Here is a 21073-nt window from a genome sequence, read left to right on the forward strand (position 1 = left end):
TTGGGCTGCATAGAAAATTCTTTTATTATCCACAAAATAATTCCTTACCATCTGCAGTTGTTTGTTCAATTTTATAAATTGTTCTCTATTAGCAATAGTTAATACAGTTGCTTTTGGTGCTTAAAAGGGCTGCCCTCTCAAATAAAAAGTAATCGTGGATTTTGGCAGTGGTTTGCTCTCCAAGCTTGTTTTGATTTATTTTCTGAAAGGTTCGTTACTAGACTAGGTAACATCATCAGCAGGATTTTCTTGTCCTTTTCTTCTTAGATTATAAATGTCTTGTGTGCCAGCATGGTCAGTTGGTTGTGTGATTGATTGTTTGTTTGGAGCTATATTTAAATTCTGAGCAGCTGATTCGTTCTCTTGTTGATTGGTTGTTTGAATGGTCTTGTTTCTTACGTATTTATATGCTGGATCTAGATCAATATGCTTGTTAATTCTCCTTTAGTAGAATACCAGTAGAAATTCACCTGTGTGGTGGGTGTTGGCATGCCCAATGATTTTTGTTCCTACCTAATTGAACTGGTATTGTTTATTATCAATGTGGTTTGAGATCAGAGATTTTTGACTGTTAGTTGATGCTCATGAACCCTTGTTTGTTTTACTGTTTTTATTGTTTGTTTCAAGTAATTGTGATTGCCAGTCTTCTCCCTAATTCTGTTGTTATAAATGGTGAGAAAACAGACTAGGATTCATACCAATCTCTTTATATAGTTGTGACTTCTTTCCAATTGAAGCCACAGTCTAAGTGTATCATGGATGCTTAGAAATTACAACAGAGGTGGGAAGAATAAAGCAAGAAGAAGTAACATGGTGAGGTTCATGAAAATAATTTATAAAATAGTGATGATTTTGAGCTGAAATATAGAAGGAGATCTTAAAATATGTCATATACTGAATTCAATATTGATTTATGTTCTATGTTTTGTTTTCTAGACATGGAGATGACTTGATTGTGACACCGTTTGCTCAGGTAGGTACCACATGTTATATGGCCAGATGGAAAAAGGGAGAATCTTTATTTTCAGCTTCAGGCTTCCAACTATAGAGCTAGAAGAATTATAATCCTAGCTACAGTATAATCTTAACTGGCAAAAGAAACAACTTTTATTTTTACCTGTATTTCTTGATGAAGTTACAATCTGTCATTAGTTAGACACTACATAACATGATGCACTTCGATGGTGCCAGACACATCTGAATGATGATTGCAAAGGCACACTGCTTGACAAAAATCCCCAAGACAGATGTTCAGGATTCAAAGCCAGTCTAATAATCTGGTGACTATAGATATCCTAAGCAGTTGCATTTATAAATATTTCTTCTACCTGGTATCAGTTATGGCACTAGAATGGTAATTATTTCATTTTAAGCATATAAAGAGTTATTCTCAAACATACATGTCACTGTGTTATCAATAAAACAGGATTGAATGAATTTATTTGAAAATATCCTTATTTCACTTAGTTACCAAATATTAAAAGGATTTTACTGCACAGTTATTTTATTCTTGTAATAGTTTGGACACAATTAGCACAAAACATTTATTGTCAAAATTTTGTCATTTGAGAGAGGAATAGGAGTTGTTCTCTAGGAAATGTTGCTTTCCCTAAAACAAAGACTACTTTTTAAAAACAAATAATGCTTGGTGTTTTAGTAACAAACAGAGCACTAAAACTATCATCCTAGTATCATTCTATTATGTATGCATTGGAAAAGAATAAGCAAACACTTCCGGCACAAAACAAAATCCTGAAAAGATTTATAACTCTGGTTTCTCTTCAGATCACACAATAACTTGTTAAGGAAGCCACCTGTTCAGAAAGCTGTCTGTTTATTGTTGCCCAAAAAAATCAGGGAGAAAAAAGCAGCATACCTGAAAAATTTGAGAGTAAATTTTTATGCACTTTGTTTGCTACAGGTGCTTGCCAGTTTACGTACTGTACGGAACAATTTTGCTGCATTAACCAACCTTCAGGATCGAGCACCTAGCAAGTAAGTGTGGTCTTTTTTTTGTTTCCTGCCAAGTTTGTTTTTACTTAAATGCACCTTTTACATTGCATAAGTTCTCCGTTATGTAAGTGTGCTTCAACACAATGCAGATCAAAGATGGGCTTCATTTAAACCATCCCTAAATACTGAAATCAGCAGCCTGACTTCTGACTTTTGAGAAGGGAAATCCAATACAAATGGCAGTTATTATAAAAAAGAGAAAAGAAAAAAATCAGTCCCATCTGCTAAAAATGGGGAAAGGTCCAACCTTCCTTGTGTACATTATATGGCCATACTTATTTTGAAAGTTGAAAGTTCATCATATGTGGAACGCATTAGGTTGCTGAACATTGTTCTCCCAGACCCAGGGGGAGGGGGGGGGGAAACAGGTGTAATCTCAAACCATGTATTTTCTATGTTGCATTGAGTGGCCTTTATATTATTAATTCTTTTGGTAGTTTTAATTATTTTTAAAAAATATCTCAGTCTTTCCCAAGAACCTAGTGAATAATGAATACATTATTTCATGAAGATGCCTTTCATTTTTGACTCTTTCTCTCCCTTCTTCCCCAGACGGTCACCCATGTGTAACCAACCATCCATCAACAAAGCAACCAGAACAGGTAAGACACCTTAAAACAGTCACACTATTTTAATAAAGTGATGTTACTATCTTGTGAATATATCACACTTTGCATAATCTATTTCTGATATATAAATACTTTATAAACCCTTTTAAAAGTTCATAAATCTTACCTGTAGCTCATATAAGTAGAATTTTTGCTTGATCTGAAATCTGTCTTCCAGTTTCCCAAAAGTTTTTGTTTTTTGCTCTTTCAAGCTACTTTATATAATTTGTATGAGCTTTATCATTACAAGGTGGCTGAGGAAGTTGCTTTTACTACTATTTTCATCTACACATCGCTGTAGCTCTCTGTGGCCCACACTTCTGATCTGAAAAAAAAATAGTGGAGAAATTCTTTCATAATACATTTTCTATTAATTTGATACAACCATGAAAATCTCTCTAAATTTTTCTTGTTTGAATTGAAAGCAATATCTTTTTTAAAAAAAATCAAGATAAGTGGTAAGTAATAATTCAGGACAAAATGCATCCTTTAATATCCCTATGGTAAATGTAGCCCAGAATGTACAACATCCATCATACTTACACATCCTGGCGCCCATTTGCTCAGGAATGAATTCTCGGCTGTTGACTTTTTTTGGTAACATCACTCAAATTTAAGAGTGGTTTATCCACCATTTCAATTTTCCTTCAGTGTTGTACAGTGGTGCTGGATAAAAATATTTTGTGTATTTTTAAATGAATTGCTGCAATTGTTCCTTATTAAAAGTTGCAGGGAATCCCATGATACCAGAAAGGGAAACTTGAATATAGAACATCAGAACTTCAGCCAAAGTTGGATAACATCTAACAAAAGGGATCTATGCATAATGAAGCCTACTACATATGCAGGTTAAGCTTTCTGCATGTAGTGGTGGTTGCAGTCATTTTTGACAGGAACAGCAGATTCATTGGTGACCATTTCCCTGAAGGAGTGAGGGAATCAATTTTGCAATCAGTTCCCCTAGTTTGAAGAGGATTGATGCAATAACTTGCTATATGACAGAGTGCATAAAAATATTGTTGGAAAAGCATGCTCTTTTAGCCATGCTGTGGCCTGCAAATAAAGCAGTCACCCTGAGCAAATCTGCTGCCTGTATTGCAAGCTTCCAGAAAACGCCTACATACACTGCCCAGTTCCTTTGGGGAATATAGGTGGGATGTAAATGAAGTAGTCAAATAAAGCACAGTACTGTGTCTGTTAATGTATGCCCAGGCTTGCTGCTCCAGGGGACTTTCCCATTCTTTTAGGAGAGAGGAAAACCAGTCTTCACATGCACAGGATTCTAGCTCCAAGGTGAAATAAACAGAGAGGGCTATACTGGGAAGCATCATGTGCATATCATACTCATTTTTCTCTTCCAGAAGGGATTGTTATATCATTGGAAAGTTAGCACTGATTTCAGCTAAGCATTAAACCCCATAGTACTGCAAAATGCAAAGTAAACCCATTTTTATTTCTGTGAAATATAATACATATGATGGGTTGGTCATAAGTTTTTGTTCTTTCTTTCATTTGGGGACAGTTTTCTTTTAAGCGCAAAACTGGACACTGAATTGAATAACTGAATTTAAAAAAGAAAAGAAAAAGCAGATACAAGGTGGGAGAAGGAGAGGGTAATAGTATGAACCCTGACATAAGGACTAGAGAAATGTTAGCTGTTTTCCTGATCTAAATTGAGTCCCTGAGTTTGCAGTTTACTTTTAAATCATCCTGCAACAGCCCACATCATTAGAAAATTTATAGCTATAATGAAGTTGATGCCAAATGACCTAAGTACTTATCCTAATCAAGACCTTAGATGTATGGATGTGACTAACTTTCTGTACTTACTGCTTTATATTACATGACAGGCATGTATAACTTGAGGACATGCTAATAAAGGTGAGGTTTCATTGCAGATAAACATTTATAGAGTAAAATACATAAGATATAAAACATAAGATATTCATGTATGCATATGTTAGCGTTTGTAGATGTTGTAGCCATTAGTAAATTTAAATCCTGCTCTATTGATGCTGTTTTGAGAATGATACTATTTATCTCCTTTTCTCTACTCTTAATTGTACATCACTTGCTTTCTTTTATGAAAAGGGATGCTCTTTTTTTCTAACCATTAGCTGCTTTTTCTTTTGCCATCTCCTGCCCTCTTCTTTTAATACTGTAATTATTTGGCCAGTGTGTTGAATCACTGACATATAAGGATTCCTAACAGCACTCTTCACAATTAATATCCAGCAGTTTGAATTAATCTGCACAGCTGTCTGAAAGTTGTGGAGTATTGCTATTCTGATAGGACATCATTACAGCAGTCCCATTAAAACACCTTACATGAGCACAGTCAGAAGGTGAAGAATTATTATGTGGTAAATCTATATCAAAATATATAAGGGAATAATTGATGACAAGGTGTGTGGTGTTGTAAGTCTTCAGGTTGCTAGAAATCCATTTTGTAATTCAGAAATAAGAATATTGATTTTATCTTGGAATGAGGAGAGAGTCTAGTCTTATGACAATGCAGCATTCTTCACAAGAATATGTTATATTAATAGATTGACAATATTTTAATTTTTTTCACTATATAATATCAAGAAAGAAAAGATTTGGGATAATTGTGAGGAAGCCAGAATAATTTTAACAAGTATGTATAAGATTAATTTTGTGCTGATTCAGTTCTTTCAAATTATTTTCTGCACATTAAATGCAGATACTATATTTTTTATGCTAGGCCAATCCAAGTTGATTAGTTGTAGGTCTCCAGTCTCCACCTTATGTTTTCCAGAGCATCCCCAGATTGGACAGCTAAAATTCAATGAGCTTTTAGCACCATGCATTTACTTCGCTGAGTCATTTGAAGTTTGAAAATAGGTTGATTAACCTTAACACACCTATTTTGAAGTTTTAATTATTTAAGATTCTAAAAAGAGCTGGAATGTTTTTATCCCATTCTGCCAGTAACAGTCGCTAATTATCAGACATATCCTTTATGATCCTCAGAGTACAATATAATAAAAATGCAGCTTTGAGGTAAAAAAAACCCATTGTTTTAAAGCTCAGCTAGGGTATAAGAAATACCAATACTTTTCTTTCTCTAATAGCAATTACTAAAATGATAGAACCCCATTGACTCTGAAGTTCATTATTATTCCTTAAAACTAGATACCACCTTAAAATTTACTTCTTGGTTTAATCCAGCATTCTTGCAACAGTAGCCTACAGTAGGCATCAATGCTATGAATTTATGTTTCATGATAACCATAATATTGGGAAAGGATTGCAAATTTAAAGCTGTTTAACAGTATAATCCTGTGAAATCCTACTCATAAGCAAGTCACATGATATTTACTTTGGCTTACACTCAGGAAAATATTAATAAAGCTGAAGATTTAAAAGAAAGTTGAAGGAAAAAAACTGTATGAGCATAAGCATGGAATTTCCTCTGGAAGTAGCATGTGAGAGTCTGAACCTAATATTTCTCTTCTTGTAAGAAGCTTTCAGCTTTCTTAGGTCTGAGATTTAAACTTCAAACTATAGGGGTTTGCTTTTTTCCCTGGATGGGTCAGATCCAACTAGCTGATAAAGCTGATCCAGACATTTAAGAGGTACCAAAGGTACAATTTCATATTTTGTCTGAACTGGTTACCCTACCCACGATCATAATATTATATTTGATGTCATAATAGTTACCATAACAACCGATTTTACAGTACCAGCAAAGAGTTTCCAGGCAGAGTACATAAACCCCTGATAATGTGGCAATATAAGGTTTATAAAGACATGCCAAGGCAAAAATAATGTTCCAAATCACCTTAGGCTTTTACATCAGTTTGAAATTTGGCTCCAGATTTCTCTCTCATAGTATTGCCAAAGGTGTTGAAGTTCTGACAATTCGACCTGTGTTCCTGTAAAAAAAAAAAAAAACCTATTTAGTGGTCTTTAGGTGCAGAACAGAGAACTTTTTAAAATAGCTTTAGGATGATTTAAAAAAAAGAAAAAGAAAAGAAAGAAAGTTTGCTATGTACTGAATGCTTAGCGGAAGAATTAGCAATCTCAAGTTCAATTCAGTTGAGGCATTCATAGTAGATTTGATAGCCAAAGTCATGGCCTCAGTCTGTGATTCAAAATGTGCAAAGTATTAATGTAAGAGGTGTGTGTTAAGCCTTTCCCTGATACAACTGCCTGACATTGTGGTCACATATTATGTAGGAAACAGGCCCATCAATGCCTTTTGCTGTATTTGCTATATCACACAGGGATAGGGATATTTTATAATTGATGTAACAACTGAATGATGTAACAAAAACAAAACGAAACAAAACAAACAATGATGTAAACAAAACAAAAACAAAACAAAGCCACATAATACACAATAATCATAATATATGTTTTGTTCTGAAATTGGCATCTTAAAGTTGGAAATTTTCATTGGCGCCCCAAATATTTCCATTGTATAGTTGCTTGAGAATAATGAAAGCATAATTTGCAAACTCTTAGACCATTGCTAGGATCTATAAATATTTCTGTCAAAAACATTATTCTAAAATATATTCAAAAAAATTTCCATGGGACGACCATGCATACCTGCTGAGGAACATGGATGCAAATCCAGCAAATGTGTGCATGAAACCCATAATATAAGGAGAACAGCTTTAGATGCATTAAATCACGGGTGTCAAACTTGCCACATCACATGACATGTCGCGACGTATCGCAACTCTTTTTGCATTGCCGGCAATGGGGTGAGTGCGGCTTCGGTATAATAATAATAATAATAATAATAATAATAATAATAATAATAATAATAATAAAGTTGGAAGGGACCATGGAGGTCATCTAGTCCAACCCCCTGCTCAGGCAGGAAACCCTATACCATTTCAGACAAATGGCTGTCCAGTCTCTTCTTAAAGACTTCCAGTGTTGGAGCATTCACGCTTCTGGAGGCAGGTTGTTCCACTGGTTAATTGTTCTAACTGTCAGGAAGTTTCTCCTTAGGTCTAGGTTGCTTCTCTCCTTGATTAGTTTCCATCCGTTGCTTCTTGTCCTGCCTTCAGGTGCTTTGGAAAATAGCTTGACTCCCTCTTCTTTGTGGCAGTCCCTGAAACCAGCCAGTGGGCCAGCAGTTTGATACCCCTGCAAACAGTGGGAAATTTTTTGAAACAAGCTGAAACCTGTAGAGAAAGTGTAGAATCCATTTGAATCAGAGTAGACCAAATGTCTAAACATCAATAAGGACATTTCTAAACTGAGTCTGAATTGAAAAAATGAACAGGGACAGGATAAGTTTAGTTTGGGATAAGTTCATCTATGGAAATATAATTATCCAAATAGAAATGGTTGAAAATAATCTAGCAAGCATTAACTAGAACAAGGGTTGCACAACATGGTTGTCCAAATATTGTTGAAGTGAAATGTCCTTGTTTTCTGATCATTGCCAATTCTAGCTAGGGCTGAAGGGTGCTGGAGTTCTGGAGATCTTGGGGGATGTAGTATAATGCAAAGTTATTACTAATGCTGCTCTGTGTGTGTGTGTGTGTGTGTGTGTGTGTGTATAACTGAACATGCATGAAATACTTAGAAAAGATCATCCATTCATATAGGTGACTAGGGGAAAGTAGAGTTGCTAACAAAGGGAATAAACTTCATCAGCATAGGTGAGCAGTGGTCAACAGTGGTGTGGGTCTCCTATCTGGTACATAGAAGTAAAGAACCTGTGGATTCCAGATGTTAGTGGGTCTCAATTCCCATCAGCCATAGTCAGCAGTAAGAATTGTAGATTTTCTACCTCATTCAGGATATTGAATGATACAATCCCTAGAACATCTTGGTTGAGTTTACTGTATCCCACTCTTTTTCTGCATTCAGAAGATCTTTGTTATGTCAATTAAAGCTAATTCTTCTTTATACTTAAGCACTCTTAATATTTACTATATATGCAACTTTACATGGTAAAAATACAGAATCATGCCAAAATGCATATTTCTTTAGATTGCTGTAAAATAAATATGTTGGCTGGGACATACAAATGATTCCATCAATAAATGAATATATTATTTATGAACTTGTTCTTAATGGACAAATAAGTTCTTATACATGTATTGTAGCCTGTATAATTGCTGTTCCAAACTTTCTGACCTTCTTCTTGCCCTTCCTTCCTTTTCCCATATTCCCATACAATCCTTGTGTGTCCAACCACACTTGGCCAATAAAGAATTCTATTCTATTCTATTCTATTCTATTCTATTCTATTCTATTCTATTCTATTCTATTCTATTCTATTCTATTCTATTCTATTCTATTCTATTCGTTTTTAAACTGATATTAATTGCAAAGCATGAAAGATATCTTTCTATTTTCCTGTGCCCAGCTTGTTTTTATTGTGTATGTTCTTTAAAATTTTATCATTTTTTTCTACATTACTCTCCAGCCGAAAAGGTGTTTTCCCTTTGAATGACTCATAGTTTAGGTGCACTGAAGCACACTTACTAAATTAGGCCCTTGATATGTGTAAAACATTGGATACAGTCCAACCAAAGTTAAGCACTTTTAAGCCTCATTGACTCTCAATGGGAGATTAAACAGTCTTTCAATGGGAACTGTTTCTTCAAAGCAATGAGCTTTTTAAATATCTAATCTTAGCTGGATTCTGGCCATTTTTGCACTAAAGCAAGCATTTGAAGGCTTAAGATTTCACTAAGGCTGCAATCCTGTACACATTTACCTGGAAGCAAACCTTATGGAATACAAAACATCAAAGCAGTTTGCTCCTAACTGGGTTCTTATCCAGTCCATAGCGGTGTCCATATTTTCATTCAAAAACTTCACAATTGACCCTTGATAAAATTATATTTTTAATTTAAAGCCTAACAGAACTGAATTCAGTATATTGTTAATACTGCATTCTTGTCTGCCAAAGACTTTCCAATCTATGATAGAAAATGCAAGAGGAAGTCATCTATATTTTGCTTGCTTTGCCAATATAGAAGAGAAACTAATTGTCAAATAAGGTTTTCTGCATGTGCCCATCTCAGTAATCCAGAATGATGCCACGTGTACTGAGAGCTCCAGATGAATGTTATATTTCCACCCACTATTCACCTCTAGAAAAATACTTCTGATAAAAGAATCTGAAAGGATGATTAATTTATCTAACTTAGAAATGTTTGCATTGACTAGTAGTTATTTTCCAGCATTTCAGACAATATCTTTCTCAATCAAACTGGGATGTGCAAGAGATGGCTTTCATATTCCAAGCCTGTTATTCAGCTACCAACCTTCTAATTCTTAACTTAGATCTGAATGACACTTCTTACAATTTGCTGCTTTCCAACTGCTTTCTAATTCTTTTTCATGCTAAAAAATACTCCATGTTCCAACCCAATTTTCTACCCCAATCCAGTGTCTTCTATAGCACAATTCCTATTATCCTAAAGCAGTATTCTCGGGCTTTTATTATGCCAATGGAACATAAACACCTATTTGTAGAATTATGGATGGAACCAAAATTATATGTCACTAATTACTGTTTCCAGAATTTAATACGTAGTCAGTTTATACTTTTTCCAAAGCCAAGGATCTCCCCTGCCCCCATCTCCTTACATAACTTGCAGTTGAGCTGTGCTTTTCGTTTTGGGAACATTTGTGACATCTTCTCCTAGTTTACGGTAACTAATCATGACTGTCTGGCTAATCATGATCAGAGGTACTACAGATTGAAAATGTGCTTGAAATAATGAAGGTGAGGAAGGTTTGAGTAAAAATATGTAAATGTTTTTTTCCATCTCTCTTCTCTTTCTGCTTTTGTTGTTGTTTTCTAATAAAAATCCAACCTTTTGAGGTTATGCCAAAATCTTGAAAACCTGTACACATATGCAGAACATAAGTAGCCATTTTTAAAAAGGAAACATTCCTTCAGGTTTGCAGGAACTCATTTGTGTTTCATTAAATTCATGAGTCCTTCCAACCTTTCCTGCAAAAATACATGCACTTAAAATCAAATAAGTAAAACTCAAGAATTTTGCTTACAAGATCTGTCCTTGGCTAGTTCCACTTTCCTCATTTTGCATATGTATATATGTTTGATGGAAGGTCCTTTTACTGCTATTATCCATTCACAACAGTTGCTAATTAGTGCAGATTGCCCAGGAATCCATCAATAGATTCACATCTATCTTTTGCCCTGTCCTGGCCTAAGACAGTCCAAATGTTACCATTCATCAAAAGATAGATAGATAGATAGATAGATAGATAGATAGATAGATAGATAGATAGATAGATAGATAGATAGATAGACAGACAGACAGACAGACAGACAGACAACCTTTATTGTCATTTTTTACTATGGGCACAATGGCATGCATTAAAAATGAAATTTAGTTGCTTGCTCTCAAAGTGTATACATACATAACAAACATTCAAACATACTATATACAAATATGTATACAGTTAAATACTATCTGCATTTGCTTACCATCATCCCTCCTTAACCCTTTCTTGTTCATCATGATAAGTTAAAAGCAAATAAAGTATATTAAGGTGTAGAAAAATGTGTGGTCCAAGTACAAACTTCCCATTTTTGGAGCTTTAATACTGTGGTGGTGGTCGAGGGTCAGGAACTTAAGTCTTAAATTGTTCTTAAATCCACAGATAAAGCAGGAAAGGAGAGAATAACAATAAAAAAATATCAGTATCTATTCCCAACCCATAAACACTGATGAGACCTTTACTGTAGTACAAAAGAATAGATTAATTCATGAAATTAATTACTGTGGCAGTAGCATTATCTGTAAACATGGCCACCTGCATACATACAACTGCACTGATATATGTACAAATTCCCCATTAACTATACTTGTTTTATGGCTGCTGCAGAAGAAATTGATTATAGTAGTTGGTTGAAAGTAGATTTTTCTTCAACTCTCAGCCCTCTTGTAATAATTATGTAAGTGGGAAAGTCATACCCATGAAAATACAACAGAGGACAGCAAAGAGCAGAAGACGGCTTTCAGAGTTAATGGAATCCCGAATGATAAACTTCTGTCTGCTGTAATAACTTTAGAACAGAAAATTAAGGAGAGTACAAAAGAATTGTTGCTACAAAGAGTTCGTATGAAGTGCTAATATGAATAGAGTTAAGTTCAAATGTTAGTACAGAAAGCTGCATTTGTTCATTATTCCACTGCCCTTTCCTATATAATTTTAAATGCAAAAATGAAAACTGCTTGTGAAGATTTATAGTGAATTGTAGCAGGAAATATATTACACGCAAATAAATATATGAGGATTTTTGGCATCTTGAGAGATATAACCACATCCTGTATCGACATCTTCTGGACTGGATTTTGTAGTCCATTCCAATTAATGTGCCTTAACATTAAAAAACAGTCATCTATCTCAAGGACAGGTGGCCTTTTATCCTATCTTCCCAAGCAGCCAACTGATTGCACTATCTCTCTCCAGGAGCATTCAGAGGTCAAGCCAAGATAGCCACCTACACTGCATGGAAGGGAGAAGGCAAGCAATAGGAGAGAAAAGTTGAAGCAATTTGGAGAATGTATGAACAAATGTCCCAAAGATGCTTTTCAAAAGGCAGCTAGACTTTCTTGGGGGGTTTCCTTGAAAATATTTAACACGTTTTTTAAAGTTGCTGAATATATGGGAATCCTTGCTGCATTTGGGAAACAGGAAATAACTCAGAGGTCAAGTTGTGCAAGTGGCTACTGGGTTAGGCTGGCTTGCTAAAATTCCCATCATACTAAGCTCTTTACCAGCAGCAGCAGCTCTTAAGTAAATTCTTTTTTCATTTGAAAGATTGAAAAAAATGACAGGGTAGGGGGAAAAAAGCCTGTGTTGTATATGCCAAAATGAGGGGAGAAGTCTTTTGAAAACCATTGAATATAATCAAGTTACCCCCCCTGACCAAACATTATTCATGGAGCATGGGAAGACCTGACACACATATAGAGCAAATGGAAAAGAATTTGGTGGAAAAGATGAGAAGCAGTTCTAATATTTTTAGGATATCATTACAGAGGAGAATATTGATTTTCACAAAAAAAGAGTGGTGTATATAATAAAGATCGCTCTCACTTGCACTCTCTATTCAGTGGAGGGAAGGTTGTTTGAGGACATCAAGGAGTGGGCAGTTTTAGCGGCCAGTCTCTGAACTATATCTATCATGTTACCAGGCAGCGCTTTTGATGATGGAACTAGTTGTAATACTCAGGGCTTTTCACTTTGATGGGTAAAAGATTCCAGATGCTGCTGCAATAGTACTTTCATTTCTGCTTCCCAGAACTGGAATCTCTGCCAAAAGCTACGTGGGTTTAGATTTTCAAGCAAGAAATGTAATAATGTTTTTGTTTTGTTTTGGTCTCCTGATGTTCCCTGTCCTCAAGATTTCCTTGAAGACATTTTATTATCTGAAGTCAAGAACAAATTGGTAATTCCTCAATCCTTTGTATAACCAACTAGGCAGACAGTGTTGAACACTGGTGGTGTGGGAGGTCTTCCATTTAACTGGGGAGCTGGAAACTACCTTGTTCATCCTCAGCAGGGGGAAATACATACTCTGCCTAATGATTGACCTGGTCATGGATGGTAAACTATGGAATTTTAAATAAAGAGTTAAATGGGAAGGAAGCAATAAAATGTGTTTGTTTTCAAAGCTTTGGTTGTGCTTAATACATTTTTGTAATCATGCATGCATACATATATTTTTATATATTTAACAGGAAATTCTCAATTAGTCTCCCACAATCTGTTGTTCTCCTGGTGTGCTAAATTGATTTTTCATAATTCTCAGCACTATGGTTCTTGACCATATGGACTAACAAATCTGGGAATCTGATACAGCAAAGAAACTGCCCACTGGGGAAGACTATACCAGAACTTTGGCTGGAAAATTCCACATAGATACTTTTGCTAGAGATTTCTTCATCAAAAATTGTGATGAAAGAAGAAAGAAAGCAACAGTTTAAAAGTAGAAAAGCTAATAAAAACTTCAAGTTGCTTCGGCTGTACACTAGGGATAAGACACTGGCAACATCATGAGGACATGGCCAGGAATATCCAAGGGAGATGATCAGTGGTGTCCAAATAATGAATGTGATCAAGCAATTGAAGGCTCATTCCCTTTTGAAATCTGTTATATGTATGTATAAAAGAGGCAAAGCTTTAATCACCTGATTGTGCCTGTCCTTTTGATCTCTCCCTCCACACACTCTGGATGCCTCTAGACATGGCTTTAAAAAACAGCTATATTCCTGGAGCATTGCTATGCCATGGTTAAGAGAACATGAAGATGAGCCTGTAGAGCAGAGATGTTAAACTCGCAATGTCACGTGACATGTGACGTATTGCGACTTTTTTTGCCATAGCCGGCAATGGGGTGGGCACGGTTTCGGTATGATGCATCTGGCCTGCGGGCCGGCAGTTTGACACTCCTGCTGTAGAGTGAGGCAGCCCTGATGTAATATATAATCATACTTTAGCACTATATGTCCTCAGCACACTTCTATTTTTCATGGCTGTGCTGGAGGAGGAAAGAAAAAGGGAAATACAAAAGCCAGCTGTTCATAGGGCTCAATTCATTATCACTACTGTGGTTTAGTAATATGTCCAAAGGAGAACAACAAACTGTTGTCCTACTAGTAAATACAATCTGTTCTAAAGCAGGGCTTTTCAACCAGTGGTACGGGTACCACCTGTGGTACATTGGCACCTGGCAGGTGGTACACGACCATCCTAGAAAAGTGGTAGCGGGGGAGGGGAATGAGCTGAACTGGTGGCAGCATTGCACAGGCCTGAGTGAGAGATCGTTGGAGCTGCAGGGCTATCAGGGCTCAGCGGAAGCGCTATCAGTGCCACTTTCCAGCTGATCGGTGCTTCTTCAGGACTGTCAGGGCTCAGTGGAAGCGCCAGGATCAGCGCCAGGCTCCAGCTGGAGCTCGGCGCTGATCCTGGCATTTCTGCTGAGCCCAGAACAAGCGCCAATCAGCTGTAATGTTGTAGCATCTCCAGGGTCTTGTGATTTACATTCAGATGCTTGGCAACTGATTCATATTTATGACGGTTACAGTGTCCCAGGGTCATGTGAAGTGACCAAAACTTGCTGCAACCACCCAGCAGACAGGGAGAATAAAAACCAAACACCCCCCACCCCATCCCCGCTGCCAATCTTCAACAGAAATGCTCACAACAATGAAAACCTTGGACAGGAGGAAGAGTGCCGCCGGGCGCTGTCTTGCTCGGCTGTGGCTTGGGGGGCACTTTTTTCAGTGCCATTGTAACTTTGAACAGTCACTAAGTGAACTTTTGTAAGTCGAAGACTACCTGTACTTTATCACTTTTTTCCTTTTTTTTTTAATCAAGTTTTTGACACTGGTAGTACTTGGATGTTGCCATATCCTAAAAGAGGTACAATGGGTGAAAAGGTTGAAAATCCCTGTTACTTTTGTGACTTCCTTTTGTCACTCAAGCTATTATCTGACTTCCTTCAGAATGCTGAATTAAAAAATCAGTCTGGATTTGTACAACATGCTAAACTACAACACACATGCACTCATATACACACAAATCAAGCTAATAAGTAGAATCCTTAGGATTTTAATAAGGTTGGACAGAATTAGACTTCAAACTGGCATGTATGAGGATATTCCCTAATTTTATTTCTGTAATAACTACCTTATGGGATAAATTGAGGTAGGAGAGAATGACTGGCACATAATAGTTATTGTGGTTGGAGAAAGACCATAAAAATAGAGAATCGGCTTATATATATAAAAGCAAGGTTTCATCCCATTTTATCTTTACTTTGTAAGAGCTTTTATTAGCCACTGTGTTTTATAAAAGGAATTCCTAAAAGGAACAGCTCATGTAAGACATAATGTCATAGTTCCAGCCCCTCCCCTTTTGAATGTTCCTGTAGGAAAGGGGAGGAGCTTTATCACATTTTTGTCTCCTCCCAGAATATGTCACTGTCTACCACTGTCTATTTTCTGATTCTTATAAAGCATAGTTTGTCAGTTAGCAGTAAGTCCACTGATCATACTTGTTTCTTTTCATTCACATGCCTTCTTCCCAGAGCTTTCCAAGAAATGATAAGCCTCTGTGTCACCTTTCCCCAATCTTATGGTCCCTCAATCTATAGATCTTAGGCTCCCATAATCCCTGTCCATCATAACCAAAGTTGAGTGTATTTGGACTGCAGCAGATGGAATTGTTATCACTCCTCGTGGCGCAGTACAGTATTACAGGCAAACTCTGCCCACAGAGTTTGATCCTGACTGGGCTCAAAGTTGACTTAGCTTCCATCCTTCTGAGGTCAATAAAATGAGGATCCAGATTGTTGAGGACAACATGCAAAACATTGTAAACCACAAAGAGAGTGCTGTAAAGCATTATGGGGTTGTATATAAGCCTAAATGGCATTGCTAAATGCTATTGTTATTAGATAATTTGTACAGAGCACTCTTGGTCAGTATTTGGGAACTAGTGCGCTGTGTTGAATTAAAGAACCTTCATCCTTCCTGTTTAAAATAGGAATCTGGATTTGTACAGCAACTGCAGCACAGCCTCCCTAAGACCTTTATTACAGCTAGTGCTATCAAAGATAACTATTCCCTGTTGGATCACCGTAAACCCCATTCCTGCCACTAAATCTTTGAGTGGTAGCAGCTGAGTCAACTGTATCATGTAAACATAACCAGCAATATAGTACCTATAATACTGGGACTCCCCTGAATAGTGTAGTTTTGTTTGTGACCATTTCCTACTTTTGAGGAAAATGATTTGCTCCTATGAAGAAAACCGCTTACTCCATTGTCATTGTTAAAATGCCTTTGCTTTTATTACTAATTACAATAAAGAGATTAATGTTCAAGCCTCTTGGGGCAACATCTGGTGCTCCCGATTACTCTTGTCAAAGGGACAAGTTGCCCTCTTTACTCCAGCATCATGGAATAAATGAGCCGCCAGCACTAATGAGTCAGCAAAATCATTAAGATTTTCCAGATGGAGCATCATTTTGTGAACATGTGGTGTTTTCGGACAAATACTGACTATTATGATATATTTAACTATTCTGCTTTTCCCTGCTTTTTGAACTTTTAAAATTAATTGCCAAAAAGTTATAGATGTTAGGCAAAGCAGAGTAGAAATTATATGGTTTTCCTGAACTAAACTGTCTGGCATGAACATCACCAGGGGAAAATAGCTAAATAACACAAGGAAACCCTTTATACCAGACATATCAAACTCGCAACGTCCTGTGACATTACGCAATGTATCGGGACGGTTTTGCCATTGCCAGCAATGGGATGGGTGTGGCTTCTGGATGATGTGTCTGGCCCATGGGCCAGCAGTTTGACACTCCTGCTTTATACTATAAAAATTGTATTAAAGTTGCAATTCCATTCTTGTTGAATTTGCAGCTTTAGTCATACTCAATGGAACAATCTTAAGGCCTCTCTGCTCAATGCAAAGAGATTGGAAGAGAGATGATTTGCACTTTTGGAGCTTTCATACATTCTGAAAGAAGACTCAAAAGTTAATACAAAGGAAATGATACAGTATGGTAATGCGTAGCGACCAGTACTGAAAACAGGTATCAGAAGAAGGCAATATCTGTTGTTTGGCTAGCCAAGTATCTGATACAAGAAAAGTTACGCTCAGAGCAAGTTGGATTCCTGGGGTTGAATAGACATGCCCAAAGCAGTCTTTTTAGTATAGTATGAAGTTGTTTTCTTTTGGAACATTTTGACTTTCCAGTCCTGGGGTTCTCCCTATGCCCAGCAGTCAGTTTTGTTATTTGAGTATGCACAAATCAAAATACTATGCAAGGCATTTTCATGAAGCTTTGGGTTTACACTGCTTCAAAGAAATACTGAGGTAGGCTTTTAGGATTCTAATCTTAATCTCACTAGAGCAGCTATCCCATAATTCTTTAAAAAAGGAAGCTAGAGTAAATATGAAGCATGTATCTATACAAAGGTAATTATCCTTTATACTGAACTTGATGGTAGCATTTTAATGTCATAAATTAGGAGTTTACTTTTCCTTATTTTTGACCCAGAATGGCTGGCTGTAGTTGATATTATTTATCAAATACTGATTTTTTTAAACAAGAATACTTGTACATTTTTATTCACTACAACATGCTAAATTCTCTCTGATATATTAAAGGCTATGTATCTTGCAGTGGATTTTGGTTAAGGCTACTGTTACATAGTTTAACCCCATTTTCTTCTCCATTGCCTTCATTTTCTTGCTTGATGCAAAGTACTTGGAAATTTAAAAACTGGCACATCTTGTGAAGCTTTCATTGTCCAATAAAATTAATGTGAATTTTGATGGTAGTTGAAATAACTAGGTTTGCTTTGACTTGTATGTGATGGCATTCTTCGCCTCCCTGTGAGATGGGTGGCATATAAATTAAATGAATGAATAAAAACAGCATGTCCCATAGTTTGGATCCTGACTTCAAGCATCATTAGCATGCCTGCCATGCTTCAGTAATTAAAATAGCCAGCCTTAATCTGGTATCCTTCAAATGGGACCGATTACAACTCTCAGAAATCTAATTAACTGACTAGAAAATCTAGGAGTTATAGTCCAGTATTTGAGAAGGCACCCAAGTATGGAATGATTAAATTAGCAATGTGGGGTAGGGAGTTGCAGAATATCCATAGATTATGTTTGCAAGCAATAAAAGAAGGGAAAGTATTGTGCAGGTTCAGCTAACTTCAAAATTATATATCCAGAAATCGGTATATTAATGGATAGGAAAAACCAGTGCAGGCTGCGAGCATGAGAAAGGCACTGTAGAATATTCGCACCTATTGCAAATTACTTCTTTTTAACTTCTCCGCTTTTAGTTCTACACATCAATTAGCAATGTTGCTAATTATCATCTTTTTCAGGAGTGCTTAAAAACAAAAGCGGGCACTTGTGTAACCCTTTCAATAGCTCACGCTTCTCCCCCTATGCGCTTTTCTTAAGGAGGTTACGACAATCGGCGCCATCCTTTTCCTGCTATGTTCCAGTCCGGAGATTACCAGCAGCCGACGCGTTCCGAATAAGAGTAGCCTCTGAGGGTTGGTTTCTGATGTCGCGCGAAGCATGATAAGAATGCCATTGACGTCAGCAGACGCATCAGCAGGGCGAGCGGCACCCCTGCGCTTCAAACCACACCAGGCAATTGCAGCGCTTTGAAAATTAAAAGCCGCTGCTCTCGGAAGGGAGGAAAGGGGGGTGGAGGGGAAGGAACACGCCGGCTCCTTCTGAGCTCGCCAGTTGCTGCTGCATTTCCTGTAAATAAAAGAAGGGGGGAAAAGCTGCAGTGTGTGGATGAAAGTAGTTATCGTTCGCCCCAAATGGTTACCGGGGATAGGTCTTTATTTTATTTTATTTTTTAGCTTTTCTAGTTTGTTTTCTTGGAAAACAAACGATATCACCCATATAATTTATTGGCTGGGACTGAGTTGGCAACCAGACAAACGCCAGTTTTGAAAGGCCTTGAAGGGTGACTATGACTGAACGGGAAATGTTCCGAAGACAGACATGAGTATTGGAAGCTGCTTAATCAAAAGAATATTATAACCCAGCATTAATGAATGGTGTTTTCCAAGAAGCTGTCTTGCTGAAATATAAAATACCTAGAATCTGGAGGATGTAAAGTCTGATGTGAGCATCAGGAAAAAAAATTAATTTATGACATTTATTTCCAAGGAACAGAAAATTGTGCAGACTTTTGGTTTATTATTTTTCTTATGTTGTCAAAACAGTCTAGTGAGGTAGGTTAAGATAAGCAATAATGATAAATCTTAGACCACTGCAGGAAGTTTAATGGCCAGACACTATTTCTCAGTCAATTTTTCTCAGCCTATTTCTCAGCGTTCTAAGGGAAAAAAATGCATTAGTCTACCATGTATGTTGCCTTAAACCTCTACAAGAAAAACCCATCACAATAAGGGTGATAATGTGTTGTTACTGTATCATTCTCTAAGTAACTACAGCCTATAGCTGTGAAGCATGATAGTTGGTCTACCTATAGAACTGCCAGAGAAGAAGAGAAAAAAAGCAGAATAGCTAATCTTGCTATGCCATGTTAGCCTTCTCGATGTTCAGCTCTAACATTCAACTATAGCCAACTTACCAACATCTGGAAGACAAGTCCTACAGTAACTGACTGATGCTTGTTTATGTATGCATGCTTGTATTCATTGGGAGACTAAGCACAGAAAGATGCCACATTGTGTTAGAAAATATTCGGGAAGATCTAGCAGTTGAAACAAACAAGAATTTTCATTCTAGTATTAGTTAAAGTGTGGAGCAGGACAATTCTAGTTTGTCCTTACTAGAAAGACAATGAGTTTACAATGCTTTTGTTTAAGATGCTTCATATACTCTCAAAGATCTTTAATCCATAATGTAAAACCTGAACAAGTTATATTAATAATGAAATTTTGAATAGGAAATGATGGATTGTTTCAATATTATTAATAGTAAATTTTGGTCCCAACACAGCTTAGTATTGATATGTACTTTAAGTTTGAAGTGTTTATAGCAGTGGTTCTCAACCTTTCTAATGCCGCAACCCCATAATATAGTTCCCTATGTTGTGGTGACCCCCAACCACTTATACATCACCGGGTGCCAGGGGCGTGGCCAAAGAAAAGGGGGAAAAATGGCGGACAGCCTTGTTTGGCGACCCCCGTGAAATGGTCGTTCAACCCCAAATGGGGTCCCGATCCACAGGTTGAGAACCACCGGTTTATAGTAAATAAACCCAAAGAGCAAAGAACCATGTTGATTGGGAATTAAGGGACTGGTAGGTGAAAACTTCAGGATAGAATGCCAGGCTGAGAAAGGCTAGTGCCCATGGTATGTAAGCAAGCTACAGAAGATGTGGCACAATAAAATTGTAAAAGGAGGTCCTTTAATTGGGATATCAGTGAACCATGGATTTTACGACTAAATCTGGACTGCAAAAATTTGGATGACTACTACCTGGCAGCAGCAGGTTGGACTTTACTGTTTGCAACCTGGATAGAATAGCTTTAAGTGAGTTATTTGTTCAAAAGAGAGAGTGTCAAAAAACTATCTTGCAACCACCCTCAACTATTTCAACCAGGGCTTAATAATGATCTTTATAATATGATGTATACAGTCAAGAAAAACAAGTCTAAGTATCAGGGCCAAAGATACTTCAAGGTCAAAACTGCTGACGTTAAACTAACTCATGAGTGACAACAGCAGACTAGAATCATGGCTTTTAATATGTGAAGGAAGGGAATGAACAGTCCCTTTTACCGCTCCTCTGGCTCTCCTGTTTGTGACTGGGGAAGGTGGTTAGCATACCAATGGGCAATTAATATGTGGTTTTTCTATATGTTATAAATTCCAGATTCTAGTTTTCTAGTGTGAAAATTAATGTGCCAAAGTTGTCAGCTAAGGAC

General features: G+C 36.9%; 1 protein-coding gene across 15 annotated transcripts in view; it reads left to right on the forward strand.

Moving 5' to 3' along the window:
- The window catches only part of PDE4D (phosphodiesterase 4D), a 693804-nt gene that overhangs the window by 586788 nt on the left and 85943 nt on the right, over positions 1 to 21073 (forward strand). For 14 of the 15 annotated variants that reach the window (XM_039320056.1, XM_039320050.1, XM_039320117.1 and 11 more), the window contains 3 exons: positions 937 to 973; positions 1922 to 1995; positions 2566 to 2615. In XM_039320056.1, coding sequence (XP_039175990.1) covers positions 937 to 973; positions 1922 to 1995; positions 2566 to 2615 — 161 coding nt within the window. Of the gene's footprint in view, positions 1 to 936; positions 974 to 1918; positions 1996 to 2565; positions 2616 to 21073 lie in introns of those variants that run through there. The other variant, XM_039320154.1, reaches the window with a different exon arrangement.

The sequence above is a fragment of the Crotalus tigris genome, unplaced genomic scaffold (genome assembly GCF_016545835.1).
Source record: "Crotalus tigris isolate CLP2741 ecotype Arizona unplaced genomic scaffold, ASM1654583v1 scf7180000017604.1628558, whole genome shotgun sequence".
Lineage (NCBI taxonomy): Eukaryota > Metazoa > Chordata > Lepidosauria > Squamata > Viperidae > Crotalus > Crotalus tigris.